This window comes from Acomys minous, assembly GCF_964271855.1.
Source record: "Acomys minous genome assembly, chromosome: 1".
NCBI classification, from domain to species: domain Eukaryota; kingdom Metazoa; phylum Chordata; class Mammalia; order Rodentia; family Muridae; genus Acomys; species Acomys minous.
In genome coordinates this window covers 37,548,127-37,567,269 of record NC_140483.1, presented here as the reverse complement: position 1 = coordinate 37,567,269, position 19,143 = coordinate 37,548,127, and the positions used below count along the sequence as shown (strand labels likewise).

The window sequence follows — 19,143 nt, the reverse complement described above, 5'->3', positions numbered from 1 at the left end:
AGGAGAGGCTCCCCTGACACGGCTCCCAGAGCAGGCAGCTCCCCAGACCGCAGCTGAGAGCAGCTGTGCTCCTGAGGGCTCCAGTTCCAAAAGCAGAGATAATGAGGTTACCACGCACAGAGGTGCCCCTGCAGCCGCGGGCCTCTGGCTGCCAGCCGACACCCTCACAGCCTTCCGGTGACAGCTGTGCCTCTGCGACTGTCGGGGGGCATTTGTCACAAGGCCTGGTCGGCAAGCAGGAGAGCCCCTCGGCAGCTGGCCAGATGCTGCCTCGATCAGCCTTGCCCCCTTCCTCCCCCCACCCCCCACCCCTATTCCTAAGCCGTTTCCAGCTTTGCTGTCTCCTTTTCAGAACAGCTGTCCACCCCCCACCCCACCCCCTCATCAACTGCCCCGCTGCAGTCTGGCAGACAAAGCTAGTTTCTCCACTGATTAGAAAGGCAGGCTTTCTGGCAGCCCGGAGGCATCTGTGCAGCGACACACCGAGCTGGGAGGAGAGTGGCAGCCACCTTCACAGACTGCAGCCAAGGTCAGCAAAGCAAGGACACCATCATTGTGCACCCTGGAGATAGTGGCCCTGCCAGCTTCGGAAGAGTGGGTGATCTCCACCCCCCCCCCCCTCCGCCGTGTCTCTCTGTCTCTCTATCTTGTCTCTCTCTGTTTCTGTCTGTCTCTGTGTCTCTGTCTCTGTCTCTGTCTCTGTCTCTCTCTCTCTCTCTGAGCAAGCTGGTATAGCATTGTGGGGTGCCTGTCCCTGTTATTGTCCACCTCCTAGCACCACACCAAAGGTCACTAGCCATTCCAGAAAGACAGGTATGCACTCTCCCAACTGAGGAAGATCTCTACTTTGACCCTGTTGGGGACAATAGGCCATATGGCCAATGCTCAGCCATCTTGTCAGAGTCTGTACCTTTAAGTCTCTGTTTTTCCCAGAGCTTGCCTTTCACCAGAAACTAGATGACCCTGTTATGGGTCAGCAGTTAGACTAAAGATAGATAGGGATGGAGCCACCCTGTTGTGAGTCAACAGTTAGACTAAAGACAGATAGGGATGGTGCGACCCTGTTGTGAGTCAGCAGTTAGACTAAAGACAGATAGAGATGGAGCGACCTGTTGTGAGTCAGCAGTTAGACTAAAGACAGATAGGGATGGAGCGACCATGTTGTGAGTCAGCAGTTAGACTAAAGACAGATAGGGATGGAGCGACCCTGTTGTGAGTCAGCAGTTAGACTAAAGACAGATAGGGATGGAGCGACCCTGTTGTGAGTCAACAGTTAGACTAAAGACAGATAGGGATGGAGCGACCCTGTTGTGAGTCAGCAGTTAGACTAAAGACAGATAGGGATGGAGCGACCCTGTTGTCAGTCAACAGTTAGACTAAAGCTAGATGAAGGCAGAGCAAGATGCCCTGTGTGGCAGGACACTATGACCCTGCCTGGAATTCCCTGTGTTTTGAGGTTGCTATAGCAATATGCTCCCTTGCCTTCTGACTTATAAAAGCTGCTGCCTGACTAATAAAGTTTGAGAGCTTGATCAGTCAGACTTGCTCTCCTTCTTTGTGTCTTGCATTTTCAACAGGTGAACTTCCTCCCAAGTTTGAGTCGAACCCCGCAGGCGGGGGAAATGACCCTGGACTAGAAAGAGGCACCGAGCCCCCCAGGCAGCCAGCTGTTCCTCTCATGACCTAAACCCTACAGTCCCAGCTCTTCCAATTCCTTTGGACATTTCCTGGCAAAGTCAGGCAGTGTGCAGCCGCCACAGGCAATACCACCTGTAAACAAACAGCATGTATCACCATGTTTAAGCCTGTGCTCCTGAGGCCCATTACCTCCGGGGCAGGGGTAGGAATACGGGGACTGAGTACTTTTCTTCCAGGGTCTCAGTTTCCTGCCTGTAAGCATGAGCCTTTAGGAGAGAGGGCTCACACTGCTATCCTAGGAGTCTGGGTCTTTGGCCAAGGCGAGGAGGGGCCCTGAAGTTCCCACTTAGGGGCCTTCTGGACCACAGGACTGGCTCTTCTGGAGTGGTCACTGGGGTAAGATAGAGGTCCACAGGTGTGTCCAGGCCCTCGCCTCTCACCTTCACACCAGCTGCATCCTGAGGACAAAGGGAGCCTGTGACCCCTGCCCTCTGCTATAGGCTAGGTTCTTAGGAGTGGGGACAAGTTTAACAGTCACTTCAGCACCCCTCCAGCTAGGCAGGTTAGGAGAGCTCTGTCTCTCTCAGTCAAGGGGAGATGGAGACATTTCTTTACAGCCATCATAACCCTGGATTACAGTGATAAACTCCAGCAAGTCTGGAGTTAACCCCTTCATCTGAGGAACATGAATCAAGAAATACAGAATGGAGACAGATCTGACTACTTCCAGGGGGCAGCCAGTGAAGAGAAAGTACACAGTATGGGGCCAAAGATACCCAAAGCCTTTGCTTAGTTAGCATCGCTCCACTTGTGTGACAGCCAAGGTCAGAGGCTGTTTACACTGCTGTCTAAGGGAGGGAGGAAGAAGCGTGGGTCTGTACTGGCCATAGAGCCTGGGTTTGTGAGAGCACAGCCTTCTTCAGCCTGCAGGACACCCACAGAATGAGACCTCGGGGTGACCTGCACAAATCCTCACCCCTGGACCATCTCTTCCTAGCCGTGTGACCCTGGTGAGTGCCTTCAGGGATAAGTCTCAGTCTCCTCACATGCTAATAAGGGCTCAGCTGTTAAGAGATTCGAGAAACAGCCAGCCGCTTCAAACACGGTAAAGTTCCACAAATGTTAATATTTATTATTGTCGCTTCTATTATTAGCCCTGGTGTTACTTCCACTCCCTTACTCTGGGGTTGGGGCAGGGGATCTAGGTCACCTGCCAATGAGGCGACCGTGCTGCTGGCAAGAGAAGGCATGTTTAGAAGTGACAGTCAGCATGCAGCTCCAGAGGGCTTTCTATGCGTGCTCTAGACTTTCAAAAGACTTTGGCGGGCTCTGTGGAAAAGGTGACCTCCACAGCACGGGGGACAGGAAGAGGCTGGTTGAGAGCAGGGCAAGGCAAAGGGGTCCTTAGAAAAGGCCAGAGGCAGGTCAGAACTTAACACCTGTAATGCTGCCTTCTGGGGAGGGTAAACCAGCTCTGTCCCATGTTCCCAAAGAGTGATGACAAACCCTGCACTGAGGCCCAGAACAGGACCAGGTCAGCACTGCCTGGACTCAGTATGGGGTACACAGGCAGGCAGCCAGGAGGATGTCTGAGACACACCCTGGAGGGACCTCTCTTGAAGTTAGCCTACCACCTTGAAGGTGTTGACTTCCATGTGCTCTTCCCTGCACAGGACGAAGACGTGACGAAGATTTCGTGTGTGGAGTGAACCTGAGGATGGTGACAAGTGTGGCCAGGGACAGAGCACCCGAAGGTTCCAAAGCATTGGCTTTGTGTGGGATCAACCCAGGGGACAGGAGAGTCGGCACTTGGAAGCGGGTTAAACATTAAAGGCTGGTGTGTTGCTCCCCTGGTTGTTTGTTTGTTTGTTTGTTGTTTTGTTTTCTTTTTCCTTAGAATATCTTGGCACTGCCGGCACAGAGCAGAGCTTCCTTTGTGTCTGAATATCTGCATGGCTGGTGCCGGCTATGGGTGATGTGGGTAAGCAAGGACAGGGCTCAACCACTTTCAGTGACATCTTTCCCTGAGGGCACTCCTCAGTGACCTCTGTGGCCCCAAGAATGGCCAGTGTCTTCCCCAAGGCTTGCTGCAGGGCAACTCATAACTAACTCCCTAATGGTCTGAGCCCAGAAGATACAAAACATGGCCAGTGACTCAAAATGACCTCCAAGCCCTCTTCTCAGCTCCTCGATGCTGCTTAGCCCACGGGATTCACACCGTCCCATGTTTCCAGGAGATAAGATCATCTCTGTGTATGGGGCGGCGGCTGGAGCGGGAAGGAGGCAGTCGAATGCCTCTGCACTCAAATGAGATCTCCAGTCCAGGCCACCTTCTACGGATCGTCACACATTCCACCTCAGATGCTTGCAAGCCTTTCTGCAGCCTCACCCATCTGGAATGTTCCTCCTGCTTCCCTCCAGACCCTTTGCAAGCCCACGTAGGCTCTAGCTGTGGGGGTGGGGGATGGGGGCGGGGGAGGGGGAATGGCGCCCTCAATCAGCTCTTTTCTACCTGCCTTTGCCAGACATTTTATGAGCACCTGTTTCAGAATAGCATAGTTCCTGCCTCCAGGACCTCAGGGAGAAAGATACCAGTAATGGCCTTGGTGGCAGTAGGGGCAGGCAGGGCCAGTAGGCAGTGAGTGAGTGCTGAGAGCAAAGTGGGCCAATTCCATCTGAAAGCATACTGACCCACACAAGCTGGCTCGTCCATCTTTCTTTTCCCACAGCGGAGAACACATCAGGCTGGAGGGAAGCAGGAGGCCCCAGATCCCCAGCCCGAGGCGTTGCTTATGGAAGAGATAGTCTGTGGAGCCTTGGAAAGGATTAGCTTAGGGCAGAGCTCCATAGCAACCAGAGCATAAGCCTTGGGGCCTGAGTGCAAGTCCTGACTCCAAGCCCTGGGCAAGTCAGTCACTCGGCCTCCCCTAGAAAACTGTCAGTAAAGCAGGAGCGATGGCTGAGACCCGTCCACAGACAAAGCCAGATGCAGAAGCCACATTTACACAGCATCTGGCACATAACCAGAAGATGAAAATGACAGTTGCTGGCCTGCTCTTTCAACTGGCCACTGGTGTATTCTAGCACTATAGGATCAATCAAAAGCCTGGCCCTTAACAGAAAACAACCCTGGGGGTGGGGGACAGAGGTCTTCTGCAGGATTTGAGGTCCCGAGTCTTCAGGTGGCTCACTTCCATGACTGATTCCTTAAGGTCACCTTGTAAATAAGCTTGCCCAGATAACCCCAGACCCAAGCAGTGGGCTCCGCAATCAATGTCATTCCATGAACTTACCACCTTGCAGAACAGTAGCAATTAGCATGATTAGGCACATGTTGGGTTAACCTGGCTGTCATGGCTCTTTTATTGTAACATGAATTATTCAGATTCTAAACTTGACTGAGCAGGAAGCTGCGTCTTTTGCTCTTCACATCCTGAGAAGGTTTGCAGTGCTCAAAGAATGAAGTGCCACAGCACATACAGATGGGTGGCCACTGAGATGGTCAGCTACAACCTCAGAGCACTCTTCTGGCTCTAAGCCCAGGACCTGAGCGTTCTGTGGCACTCCTGGGGCACAGAGGCAAGGGAAGCCAAGGCTCTGGGCCATATGGGTTCCTTCGGCAGCTGTAGCGTTCATCAGTAAGTCCATCTCACTCAGAGGGGAGCCCTGCTATGTCTTGGGGCATCACAGCAGGGCTGGCACTTTCTCTTCCTTGAACCTGGCTATGTTCCCTGGCCCTTCAGTCCAGGTATCTACCTATCAGGGACTTGACTGGAACATGCCTGCGGCGCTATGCCAGATACTCTAAGGAGGAATTCTATTAGAACAGGGTCCTAAAACTGGTCCTTCTTTCTCTCGGTGTGCATATCTCCCCTCAGGCACATACATCAATTCATCATATACACACATACAAATATATGTGAATGATATAATATACACGCACACATGACATACTTGACCTTTATCTGTCAAGACAAGGTTTCACTATGTAGCCCAGACAGTCATGGAACTTGCGCCCCTATTGCCTCAGCCTCCCAGGTGATGGGGCTCCAGGGTATGTGCCATCACATCCTCATACTTGAACTCTGACATATAGCTCATGGCTACAGATGGCCTGTCTAGGAGTCTAGTCTGGAGAGTTCTAAACATCCTCATCGGCATGTCTGGAAGTCCTTCCTTAGCCCTGGTCACGAGGCTCCTTTAAGAGAACCAGCCTTTGTTACTTATTATCTCAGTGCAAGTCAAGGGCTTGCCTTCTTTTTATAAGAACTCTGAGCAAAATCCCAGCAGCTGCACTTCCTTGTGAGGGAACTGGGGTGGGCTGAAGGGCTGAGACTGGGAGAGAGCAGCAGCGGCTGCAGGGAAAGGGGCTCTGTCTCCACAGCACAGAGGTGCCTTTCCTCAAGCTCTGTCAAGACGGCTCCACAGGGATGCAGGTAGAGAGGACAGAGGGAGCAGAGCGCCACTGAGCATCACAGTGGCAGGCAGGGCCAGATAAGGATGTGATGAGAGGCTGCAAAGAACAGCCAGGAAGGCAGGAGGAGGCCAGAATACACATGGAGGGGCTAACGAGTCAGTGGCCCCTGTCTCCAACCCCCTCCCCGCCGCAGCTGAGTGCGACCCTGCTCACATGGCTTTGGGCACTCTCATTTTGCTAAAGCAGCAGCAGAGATGGGGCATCTTTCCCAGGATTTTCATGTTGTAATCCGGTGTAATGGGATTAGCAAGTGAGGACTCCTCCTGGCCACCCTTATAAAAGGGACACCAGAAAGCCTTCTTGTCCCTTTATGCACTGTGAGGACATAGTAAGAACACGTCATCCATTGAGGAAACAGGTCCATACCAAACGCTGACTCTTCTGCCTTCTCGCCCTTGGGTTCCCAGCCTCCTGACCTGCAGGAAGGGCATTTCTGTGCCTTATAAGTCACCTGCTGGGTTCCGAGAAGAGACTTGATACCCTATGAGCATATACAGGGGGAGGTAATCCCCCTCAGGAACAGTCTTAGGGGAGGGGAATAAGGGGAAAATGGGAGGGAGGGAAGAATGGGAGGATACAAGGGATGGGATAACCATTGAGATGTAACAAGAATAAATTAATAAAATAAAATAAAAAAGAGAGAAAAAAGTCCCATTAAAAAAAAAAGTCACCTGCTGTATTTTGTTATAGCAGCTGGCATGGACTAAGACAGAGGTCTTACCCGTGTTTTGGGGGAGGACAAGTCAACTTTAGTGGGGTACACAGGGAGCAGCTTGACCAGTGAGAAGAGAGAAGGCAGACTACAGACGGCAGATATCACGAGAATCCCCTGAGACAATGTCATTTGCAGGTTTGAAAGGTGGAGACACTTCCAGTCCCAAGGCGAGCAGCCTCATGGTGCCAAGGCCCTAGCAAAGGCTGAGGCTGAGGCCAGCCTCTGAGTGGGCACCAGCAGAGGCTCAGACCCCCATGCGGCCCCCACCATACCTCAGGGGTATACTCTCTCTCCACTCCTCCTGGCTCAGGACACTGCCTCCCTTCTCCTGCCATACTCTCTAGACACCAGCTTCCCAAAAACAGCGACGGAAGGGCTAGTACAAGCCTGTGGCCCCAGAGAGAGGCTGGAGGAGAAATCCTTGGCCCTGGTCCAGCACACTCCTCTGGTTAGGAAAAGACAAGTTGCTCCAGAACTTTCCCCACGGAGTAGCGCATCCATGCCCTTTAGCTTCACCGTAACCACGGGAACTGATCAGACAGCTCAGTTTCTCCTGCTTTAGAGAGGTAGAAGCCAAGGCAGGGGGCGTGGCCTCCAGGACACGGGTGATTGGAAGGCTCGTTACAGGGCCTCCAGGACGGTGGTTGGCTGTGGCTCCTATGCACTAGTGACGGGTTCTCCCTCCTCTGGCCTTTGCAAGGTTTCCTACTGCTCTGGTGCAGAGTAAAGGTTGGAATGGCGGTAGGGAAGGGCCCTTACCTGCTCTGACCTGAGTCCTGCAGGGGGGTGCCCGAGTCCCAGTCCACGGCTCCCGCTGGTCGCTCTAGGGCCCAGAGCAGAAGCAGAGATCAGGGCAGAGCCACCGACTGGTGAACACAGAGGAGAGATGCTCTCCTCCCTAATTGGGCCAAATGCCTGCACTCCTCACACTCACACACTGAAACCTAATCTCCAATATGATGGGGGCTGGGACCCACGTTCTGGTCGTCTGAGAAGTGGAAGCACAGGCTGTCAGACAGACCGTGAGTGAACTCAGAGTAGGCTAAGCGGATCTCACACATGCCCTCAGGTAAGGTAAGGAAGAGAGGACAGCTTCTGGAGTCTGAAGAACAGACTGTGGTGCTCCGCCCAGAGGGCAGGACGCTCAGCCTCTGCATGGAAACGCTCCGGCCCGCTAGCCCAGCAGAGGGCGCTATAGCACACCAGGGAGTGTGTGGAGCAAGACCATTAGAGGGAGTACAAGAGGCCACTCTGCAAAGAGCTACAAGGTACAGGAGAGAGTCTCATAGCCTCTGTTCCCAAGCACAAAGGATGGCCTCCCACTGATGTGGAGCGCCATGCGGCTTGTGGCAGTTAGGGCTGCCTGTGAGTTATAGAGGACGTTATGTCCCAGCTGGACAGTGCTTATTCTGGTGACATTATTGTGCCCTCCCATCTTTCCAGCACCCTGCCATTTCCCATTGCTCCAACCCAGGCCTGCAAAATGAGGCTCACCTGCTGCAGCTTTGTCCCAGGATGGAGTCCAGTCTGGGCTTCCCACCTTGGAGGGACTCGGTCCGGAATCCTTCAGCATCTCCTGTAGCAGGAGGCGGTTCCTCTCCACCCGGTCAGACAGGGACAACGGATTTGCCCCAGTGCCCCGAGCCTCCAGGCCATCAGCTCTCCAGAGCGTCTCTGACAGGTCTGTTCTGGGGACTGAGTCCTCCTTGGAGGTTAGGGCTGTGCTGTCCAGATCTCTCTCTGGGATCATAGCATCTCCAGGTGAGTGTGGTGGTCTTCTCATGCTGGCCAAGTGGGTGGTTTTCCAGGGACCAGGCCCCGGTGGCTGGCCTGCACAAACCTGGCTGTCGGGGCTCTCTTGTGAAGAGCCAGACCCCAGTGCTGGGTCCTCATGATCAGCCAGCATCCACCCTGCTTCTGGAGGCCACAGGCTTTGCTTATCCCAGCTCTCAGGGGTGGATGGCTTGGATCCGCCATTCCTTGCAAGCTTCTTCTCATTAACATGGCTGGCCAGCTGCCCATCAGTAGGGTTCTGGGCATAGGGGACCACCAGGGCATCTGGTAGGCTCCAGACTGCTCCAGGCTTGCCTTGATGGCATGTGGATTTCGTGGGGGATGGATGCTCATAGGAAGTGGCACAGGGATTCGGTCCCCGTTTACCTGCTGTCATTTTCTCCTTCAAGGCCTTCACCTTGGATTCTAGCACAGAAGGGCCTTGGAGCTGCAACCTCCATGTCCCGGGAGGCTTGGGGGCCATCGGGTTAGGCATCCGGTCTTCCTGGGGGCAGAGTGTGGGCCTCAGGAGGGGTCCGCTGGCTGGCTGCTCAGGGCCATGTCTAGCCACAACTGAGGTCATTTGCACGGGGCTCGTCCTGTTGCCTGACCTGGATGCTCTGCAGGAAAAAGGAGGAGCTGAGACCCTGTTCCTGGATGGCTCCAGTAACCTGCTCGGTCTGCAGGGTGCCCTGATACGGAACCCTGCTCGGATGAGGTACCTGAAGCAGAGGGGGCATCCTCTACACAGTGTGGACACACATCAGAAAGGACAAGTCACAAGGCACAACGCACAGGTTACCCCCAAGCTTAGATTCTCCTGGCATGAGTAATGTTCCTTCAGGGAGTGAGGAGGGGACTTGGGGGGAGGGGTTAATTGAAGCACGGACAATAAACACCATTGAAGAAAATAACACTGCTTCCCTAGCAACCATTAACTCCCAATAATCCCTCAGAGGGTCCGGGGCCTCATGGGTGCTGTGTTCCTAGCTTTTCTATCCCTGTGTTTAAGGTGAGTAAAACAAGGCCTCAGACAATTAACTCAATGCCAATTATGAACCACAGTGAAAGGCAGTGTGATTCACCAGTCCTGGGAAAAGGATGGCCTCAGAGGAGAATGGCAGTGTTGGCTAATGGTTAGTACTCTTCCTTGTGGGTAAAGGATCTAGGCCTCCAGTAGAAGGTGCTGCCCGCCAGCCCAGTGCAAAAGCCTTAGACAAGAGTTAAGCTGTACTCAAAAGACGACAGTGACACTAAACAAACTATCAGCTGGCGGCTCAACCACAGACTTTCCAAACACTTCAACATTCTCTAAAATAATTCTGGCATGCCCAGCTGGGATGTTATTAGAATATCCTCTTTTTTAACAGATGAGGAAACCGAGGCATGGAGAAATTATGCCTCGTATATATCATGGGAGAGCCACGTTTGTAACCGAAAGCTTTTCATTCCAGGCCCAGGGCTCCTCCAGAACAGTGAATGTTGAACTGCACTCCCTTATTCTTAGGTAAGACCTCAGCTCACAGAGGCCACAGGACTCACTAATATTACACAGCCCCTGGGTGGCTGGGATGATTCCAATGGCTTTACAGAGAGTGAAGTAACAGCTGTTTTACTCACTGCACAAGCTACAGCGTCTTAGTGATTGCTCTGTTAGAATACTTGGAGGTCACCCTGGTCTACACGTGTCCCATCTGAAGTAAACTCAGGGTGTAAGAAGCTACAGATTAGGACTTAACCATTCACACAATAAAGGTCCACCATAAGGCAGTTGCTGATCACAATTCAGTTTATATGCTTTCCAGGGATATGCATATTTGATAAAGCAAGATACATATATATATATAATATAAAATTTCACAGTAAATCTGTGAAGTTTAAGGATCATCTTTAGGACAGAAATAATTTCCTCTCTTGTATCTCCTAGAGTAGCGGTTCTCAATCTGTGGGTCGAATATCAGATATCCTACATATCAGATATTTACATTACGAATCATAACAGTAGCAAAAATACAGTTATGAAGTGGCAACAAAAACAAATTTATGGTTGGGGGTCACCACAACATGAGGAACTGCATTAAAGAGTCGCAGCGTTAGGCAGGTTGAGAACCGCTGATCTAGAATGTACCAGGCTTCTTTTTGCAGGTACCTCTTCTCCTCTGAGGTCCAAGCCAGAAGCCAGGGTTGCAATAGTAACATGAGCTCTTTCGTTAAAAGTGACGGTAAACTCCGGAACTGCGCTCCAGACATCCTTGTCCACAGATCTTAAAGAATGAGACCCTCCCCTTGAAGGCCTCCGGAAGAGCTTCCTGGAAAATGTCCTAACTCCTAGCACCGATGCTCTAACTCAGAAAAACTGGAATGAAAATGGACGTGAAGGGCGGGCCTCCTTGACCCTCCGGGGCTCTGCGCCGGTGGGAAGTCGGGTCTCGGCGGCCCAAGTCCCCAATGCGCCCCGCCACCCCGCCACCCCGCCCGGCTCCTCCCGGTACTCACTGAGAGCGCGCAGGCTTGGCTGCCGTCTCCATCCCCTCCATCCCTCGGAGAGGCGAGGCCCTGGCCCACTCTCCCCGTCCGTGGCCGCTGCAGAGTCCCGGGAAGGACTAGCCCTGAACCGGAGCGGGCGGGAGTGTGACCCGCAGGCCTCGCCCCGCCCCGGGGCCCGCGAGGCGAGCCCGGGCTGGAGGGAGAGCGCGGTGGCCCAGGCCCCGCCGGGCGCGAGGAGCCGCATCGACCTCTAGTTCATGGCTTTGCTTTAAGGGGAAAGGCCCAGCCGGCGGCCTCGTGGGCCGGCCGGGAAACAGAGGGCGAGGAAGGCGAGAGGAGGGGCGGCGGAAGGAGCTGGAGGAGCCGCGACCTCGGCCTGTCCCCACCCCCCAGCCTCTCGCGTCCTCCCGGGGTCGTGGCCGCTCAACGGGGCGCATGCCCCCCGGAGCCCTGAGCAGCCGTGGCTCCGCTCCCGCGGGCCGCCCAGACGGCCGGAGGATGCGCCCTGAGTTTGGGGCGCACCGGCTGCTCCCGGGCCATACGCGAATGCGAAGGGGCGTCCGGGTGACTGCGGGGCGCAGCCAGAGTGCAAAAGGCGCCACGCTTTAGCCCCGCTGGAGCTTTGGTAGAGATGAGTCGGTGGACTTCTCCGCAGGGCCGCCCCGTCGCCCTTGGGCGCGCTCCTAGGTCAAGGTCATTGGCCGACCTGCTCTTTGAGGCGTCAGGGTAAGCAGGAGGGCACTGCTCACCCAGTCCACCAAAAGGGGCGCCTGCATTGGGAAGGGACCGGTTCTCAGGGCGTTGAGGGTTACAGAACAGACCTGGGTACAGGCCTCGGCTGAAGGAGCCACAAAGGGTTGGCAACTGTGCTCCGAATCCACAGAGCTCTCTGTCTAACCAAATCTCTCCTATGTCAACCCCCCCTTTTTTTTTGGACCGGGACATTTCAGATATCTCTGAAAATACAAAGTGCTTACTCTTCTTTCCTTCGGCCAACAAGTTTCACCTCAAGTACTTAATTTTTGTTTGTTTTTGTTTTTCGAGACAGGGTTTCTCTGTGTAGCCTTGGCTATCTTGGACTCACGTTGTAGACCAGGCTGGCCTCGAGCTCACATGGATCCACAGGCCTCTGCCTCCCAAGTGCTGGGATTAAAGGTGTGCGCCACCACGCCCGGCCCCAAGTACTTAATCTTTTCTGCTGCTACATGGCTACAGGAAGGGCTGGTCAGAGCAGAGCACAGAGTACGGGAAACAACAGTTCTGCCTCTTCTGCTGGTGTAGGCCTGTAATCCCAGTTGTTCTAGAGGTTCAAGTTCAAGGCCAGCCTAGGCAATTTAGTGAGACCATGTCTTAAAATGAAAAGTGGAGAAACGGGCCGAGGAGGTAGTGCCGGGGTGGAGAATTTGCCTAGTGTACTACAGGTCCTCAAACTGAGTACAATGGAAACAAAAAGGATGCCTGCCTCCCCTTAAGTGATCAGGACTGAGAGGGAGCACCTGGGCAGGTAACCCAGCCTAGATCTGAGCAGACTGTTGGAAACTGCCAGCAGATTGGCCCAGGACCAATTTAGGAACCCAAGAGGTCATCCAGGACATAGCCTGTAAGTGATCGGGTCCAAGTCACACAGCTTTGGTGAGCAGAGTCTGAGGCACCTTCCTGCTGTGTTCCCAGAATAAGCAGTTCCTCGGAGGAGGCACTTCCTGCTCTGGTTTAATGCTGATCACACACAATACAGTGACCACCGGGTCCGTGGAGGGTCTCAGGCACTGCTCTAAGCACCGGGCACTCACCCATCTCGCTGCAACCTCAGGAGTCCAGCACTATTGTCCCTTTGCACAAATAATGTGAACAGTAAGACAAAGCTAGTGAGTGGGGGTCTTCAAGGCCTCCATCAACACACTGATCAGGGAGCTTGTCAGCATCTGTAGCCACATATCATGAGATACTTAGTTTTGGTTTGGTTTTTTTCCAGACAGGGTTTCTCTGTATAGCCCTGGCTGTCCTGGACTCACTTTACAGACCAGGCTGGCCTCAAACTCACAGAGATCTGCCTGTCTCTACATCCCCAGTGTTGGGATTACAGGTGTGCATGCACCACCACACCTGGCAAAATACCTGGTTTTTAAAAACTCAAGTCGAGGGGTTAGAAAGATGCCTCAGCTTTCAAGGGAACGTGCTGCTGCTCTTGTAGAGGACTGGGTTCCTGCATGTGTTCGTGCATGGTAGAGTCAGTGGGCTGGGCTTGTTACCCAGCTTTAAGGAATTTGATGCCACCTTCTGACTTCCAAGGGCACCTCCACACACATGGCATATATATGCAAATAAAAATTAAAAATAAGCAAGCCTCAAATCAGGTCACATATACCTTTAACCCCAGCACTTGGGAAGTAGAGGTAGTTGAATCGTGTGTGTGTGTGTGTGTGTGTGTGTGTGTGTGTGTGTGGCCTTGGCTGTCCTGGAATTCACTCTGGAACTCAGAGATGTGCCTACCTATGCCTCCTGAGTGCTGGGATTAAAGGTGTGTGCTACCACAAAGGCAGGTGGATCTTTAAGTGAATTCTGGGCTAGCCTTGTCTACTTGGTGAGTCCCAGGTCAGCCAGTGCTACACAGTGAGACCCTGTCAAAAAATAAATAAACCCAACTCCTCAAATCAGGTTGGGATGTAGTTCAATTGGCAGTGTTCCCCTAGCAAGCACGAAGCATTGGGTTTGGCTTTGATCCCTAGCACCACATAAACCAGACGTGGCGATACATACTTACTTGAATCCTAGCACTTAAGAAAGTAGAGGCAGCTGTTGGTGGTGGCGCACACCTTTAATCCTTGGGAGGCAGAGGCAGGAGGATTTCTGTGGGTTCAAGGCCAAGCTGGCTTACAGATTGAGTGCAAGGACAGGACAGCCAAGGCTACACAGGGAAACCCTGTCTTGGAGGGAAAAGTAGAGGCAGGAAGATCACAAGTTCAAGATCATCCTCAGTTTACATGGGACATTCATGGCCAGCCTTGCAAACTTGAGGCCTACACAACGCCTCCGATCAGGGCAGGAGAGTTGGCTCAGCTGTTGAGAGCACTGGATGCTTTCCCGGAGGACCTGGGCTCAAGGCCCAGCACCCACATGGCAGCTCACAACTGTCCGTAACTCCAGTTCCAGAGGATCTGACACCCTCTTCTGGGCTCTGAGGGCACCAGGCATGCAGTAGTACATAGATATACATGCAGGCACACACTTAAAATAAAACGAAATAATGATAGTAAACCTCGAATAATTTGTGGGGGATGGGGATAAATTTTTTTAATGCCAAAATGTGCGGCAGGGGTGGGTAGTCCTTCCTCTCTGGATCTATCTGCCTGTCTTACCTTAGTCCTGATGTCTGAGGTAAACCCTGAAAACAGGTTAGGCCCCTTCCTGGGTGCTGCTCGCTATATATGGGACAGCACAAAATTAAGGCACTTCATCGGCTCTTTACAAAGGGGAATGGTGTGCCCCTGCCTTGGTAACGTGGGAATCTGGGGTACAGATTCATTGGCTTGCTCTGGGCCACATAGCTGGTATAGCTAGAACATGAACCCAGCCGCATCTATCTGGCTCCACTGTGGTCTGCTTTCCTTCTTCTCCGAACTCAGGCTCCCACAGGGCACCTGGTCCCTTCCTCCTGCAAAAGTTAATGATCTGTAAGGCAGATTTCTGGAAAGTTTCAGTGAAGGTTTAATGTTTAAAGGAACCCTGACTCCCCCCCCCCCCCACCTCCATCCCAGGCCTCTAAAATACAAACTATCACCTTCAGTTTACTCATTAAATTTGTTTGAGGAAGAGGAGGAGCCTCCAACCCTAAACATACCAAAGAGCAAATTCTTAAAATGCTCTGTTAAGTCATTTTGTCCGTGGGGGTGTGGTGATGCGTGCCTATAATCCCAGCACTCGGGAACACCAAGCGACTTTGACACTAACCTGGGCTCTAAGTAGCACGTACCAGGCCTACTAGGGCTACACAGCAAGACATAGCTCAGAAAACCAACCTACCAACAAAGTTTCATCATGTGAGCCACGTTTCTGAGGGCGCCTTTCTCCTCCTCTGGATTCTGCTTGTTCTCACACACATTTGGTGTGTCAGGGGCCTAGAGAACAAAACTAAACGCCATAGACTATGACCTTGAGGAATTTCCAGCAGAACTGAAGCAGGAGCAGGGACAGGCTACACACTTTCTGGGTTGGAGCTTCGGGTCAGTCTAGCACAGAGCGGTGTGGATTTGCTTGCAGGAACAGCTGAGTGCGGGGACGATGTTGTGTGGGAAGGGGTGTCACTGAATACTCTTGCTGGGCAATTTGAGGTGTACACACAGGTCCTTCCAGCCTTCACTCTCACAAGCCGTGGCAGCTGCCCTCGAATCCCCACGGTGTTGAGCTGCTTGTTCATCCCCTGCCGACAGCTCACTGAGGTTACGGGTGTGCACTACGGTCATCCATAGCACCCTATCCTGGTCCTCCCACTCCTATGGCAGCACTGACCACACAGGTTTGTCCATGTGAAAACATGATGTCTGATCCCTGAGTATGAGAGAGAGAGAGAGAGAGAGAGAGACAGACAGACAGACAGACAGACAGACAGACAGACAGACAGACCTACTAGACACAGATGCTTAAGGACTGCTGCTTGCCAAGTAGACTTGGGTTGCTTTCAAGGGCTTTGAGCATCCACTCAGTCCTGCCCTAGACTCTGAGAAAGGTGTTTAGGGGCCAGACCAGGATGGGCATTCAGGTTTCTGACGGACACGCCATGACCTCATGCTGGCTTAAGACTTCTCACATTGTCCCCCTTCCCCAAAAGGCCACAGATCACAGACGGTGGTGGTGTCCTTACACTCCAGTTCTGAGATAGCATGGTGGTTTGGAGGCAAAGCAGCCATCAGGTAAGATAGTGGAGAGGAGGAAGAGGCAATGAGAGAAAGACAAAGACAAGCTGGAAGAGAACAGAAGTGTGCAGTCAGCAGTGTGGCCACTGGGCACCTCCAGATAGCCGCCATTACATTCTCTGCTATGCTTCCCTGCACACTGCATGCACCAATGCACACACATGGCTGTGTACACACATACTCATGCACGGGAGCGCATGCATGCACACACATGCATGTACATGCTTGTGCACACACACACCTGCGCGCACACATGCATGCATGCAACTAAAACCCAAGGAGAGCAGACATGTGGTTCTCACCTGCACACACTCAGCACCTCCTGCTCCCCAAGATTGGCAGGAACCTTCCACAGGGACTTTAGCTCCAGACCTCACTGGCTTGGCTGCTTCTCACCCTGATGGGAACGGATGCTGCCTCTACCAGGCGGTTGCTCCCAAGGCAGAGTCTAACTGCAGCTTTTTATTTCATAATCCTCATCACAGGGAGATGACTGGGATTAGGAAAGCATTTTAAGGCCCTGCCTCCCCTACTCAGCAAGATGCTATCATTAGCGTAAGAAAAGATTCCTGACCCTTAGCCTGTCAGTCAGTAGCACGTCACCTCATCTCAGGCTACTCTATCTTCTCTGCTATTAACAAAAGACTCAGGGAGGAGAAAAACCTTGGAGCGTAACTGACGTAGAAGTTGTTACTGTGATAATTTTGACCTTGAGAAAAGACAGAAAATGCTCTGTGCTATATTGCTAATTGGCTTAATACGTAGCAGAGACTAAGTAAAAACTACACTGGCATTCTCAACACCAGTAGTTCAGTAGAAAACTATGACTATTTCAGGGAAAGCTAAAAAAGGTATATTTGACAGGATTCGACACTATGCTGAGGAAAGTCTGCCTAAACAGGATAAAAATATCTTTCCCAAATCCTCCGTCCAACAGCCAACATGTTACTAAATGGCACCCTCCACGGTGGCCCCATCAGAGGTCGAGGCTGAGTGAGGACTCTCAGAATCGCCATAGTCATTTTACGGAGGTCTGTAAAAACGTGTGATCCCTTAGAAGGTGCAGCCAAGCTCACTACGCTTATCAGTCGGTGGTGGATATGGTCATATTTTTTACTTTTTAAAGTTGACGTGAAGTTTTGGGTTTTGTATATGTTTTACTTTGCTCTTATTCGTTCCCCTCCCCCTCCTGTTTCCCTCCCCTCCCCTCTCCCTCCTCTTCCCCTTCCCTTCCCTTCCCCTCCCCCTCCCTTCTCACTCTCTCCCTCCCCTCCCTTCCCCCTCCCTTCGCCCCCTCCCTCTCACCCTTTGCTAGTCACCTCCCTCCTCCCAAATAGCCCTCCTTCTTTACATGACTGTTTCCCATGGAAAAACTGAGGCAAATTGGATACAAGGTAAATGTTAAAATGTGATGTCCTTAAATACCAACACTAGTCAAATATGCAGAACTGGAAGAAAAGAGTATCTTAGACAGAAGAGCAGGAATGCATTCAGAGTCAGGTCTGTTTGTGCGCAGCTGCAAAGTCAGTGCTCTAGAGGCCGAGGAGGAGGAGCTCAAGCTCAAGGCCAGGTAGGGCAAATGAACTAAAATAATAATAACCCATTTAGAAATAATCTTTACACTAGAAGCCATTTATAAGAGTGTTGATAGTGACAGTGCATATAATACATCTAACTGAAAACAGCCCAAACGCCCATGGATGACAGAACGATTAATTTTGTCATAAATACAAAATGAAATGTTGGACAAATAATGGTCGCGATCAAACATGACAGAGCCTCACTAACATTTTGTTGAACAAAGTTAAATAACGCACACAAGATGGCTCAGTGGGTAAAGTGCTGGCCACACAAGCAAGAGGATCTGAGTTTGGATCTCCAGAAACCATACAGGAAGTTGGAAATGATAGCACACGCCTGTAATCTAGTGTTGGGAGGTGTAGACAAGAGGACCAGAGCTTGGTGGACAGCCTGGTGGACAGCCAGTGTGGCCAATAGGCGAGGTCTGGTTCAGTGAGCACCTCAGTCTCAAAAACAAACATAATAACCCATTAAGATGGGGGGAGGTTGAGGAAGGCATGCAGGACAATCCCAGCTTCTGCACTTGTATTCATGAGCACATGGCCTCACACACAGACTAAACGATACACCCCTTAAAGACTTATGCACGTGGCTGGGCGTGGTGGCACACGCCTGTAATCCCAGCACTCGGGAGGCAGAGGCAGGTGGATCCGTGTGAGCTTGAGGCCAGCCTCGTCTACAAAGGGAGTATGGGACAGCCAAGGCTACACAGAGAAACCTTGTCTCAAAAACCAACAACAACTAAGACTCATGCATGTGGGGTACGACTATTGTGGAAAATGAGATCTAAGTGTCATTCTCCATGTGAGAAGGGAAGGGGGGCTGGCAGCTGGGCAGAAGGACTAGAGAGTTCTAAGGGCAAAGATGGGGCTGGGGATCTAGCTCAGAAGAGTCCTGGGTTCCGTCTTTGATCCTTAGAGACAGACACACACATTGCAAGGAGATGCTTTGTAAAGCTGAGTGAGGTATTACCTTATGTTGTAACATATCTCTGTGCCTGTATTTTTTCACATTTTTTTTTCTGAACCAAATTTGAAGCAAGCTTTAATTTAATACTGGCCAAAATGATGGACTCTGGTCAGCTCCATTCCTCCGTTCACAGAAAATGGCCGTTTTTTTTCACAATTTAAAAAATGCGTGGGAGCCTGTGGGAGCCATATGAATGAAGCCTCACGGTGGTGGGTGGGTACTGTGAGTACAAGCTCTTGCCCACCATCTTGCCTGAGGATGCTTCCTCCCACCTCCTCTGCCGGCCCCTGGGACATTCCTCAGGTGCTGACCCAGCATCACATTGCTGAGTTCCAAGGTGAAAACCAGCCGAACCCTGATAGCTCCTGCCATTCCAGCCCTGTTGCTTAGCACTGGCTCCAACATCACCTCACCAAATGTGCTTTGAAACAGTGAGGCCAGGCATGTCGGCTCTGTGGAAGTGGTCTTATCTGGAGACGCTGATTTCTCCATCTGTTCACAGTCACTACTCCAATCCATGTCAACTCTTGACCAACGCTTGCCTCCATTTTAAGTAGTCTTGGAGAACAGTAAAGGGAAATCTCTGTGGCTCC

The 19,143-nt window shown here is 52.1% G+C and overlaps 1 protein-coding gene and 1 long non-coding RNA gene across 5 annotated transcripts in view; one reads left to right on the top strand and one right to left on the bottom strand.

Moving 5' to 3' along the window:
• Positions 1-9,217, bottom strand: part of KIAA1614 — a 29,760-nt gene extending 20,543 nt beyond the window's left edge. For all 3 annotated transcript variants that reach the window (XM_084797404.1, XM_084797405.1, XM_084797406.1), the window contains exons 1-2: positions 8,325-9,217; positions 7,590-7,653 (exon numbers count right to left, since the gene is read on the bottom strand). In XM_084797404.1, coding sequence (XP_084653530.1) covers positions 7,590-7,653; positions 8,325-9,186 — 926 coding nt within the window. In that variant the 5' untranslated portion in view covers positions 9,187-9,217. The remainder of the gene's footprint in view (positions 1-7,589; positions 7,654-8,324) is intronic.
• Positions 390-3,489, top strand: LOC311606262. Of its 2 annotated transcripts, none has more exons than XR_014782276.1 (3): positions 390-529; positions 2,636-2,743; positions 3,312-3,489. It is a non-coding gene; the product is annotated as an uncharacterized lncRNA (long non-coding RNA). The 2 variants fall into 2 exon arrangements; XR_014782277.1 differs by having other exon boundaries at positions 390-594.
• Positions 9,218-19,143: the final 9,926 nt, after the last annotated feature.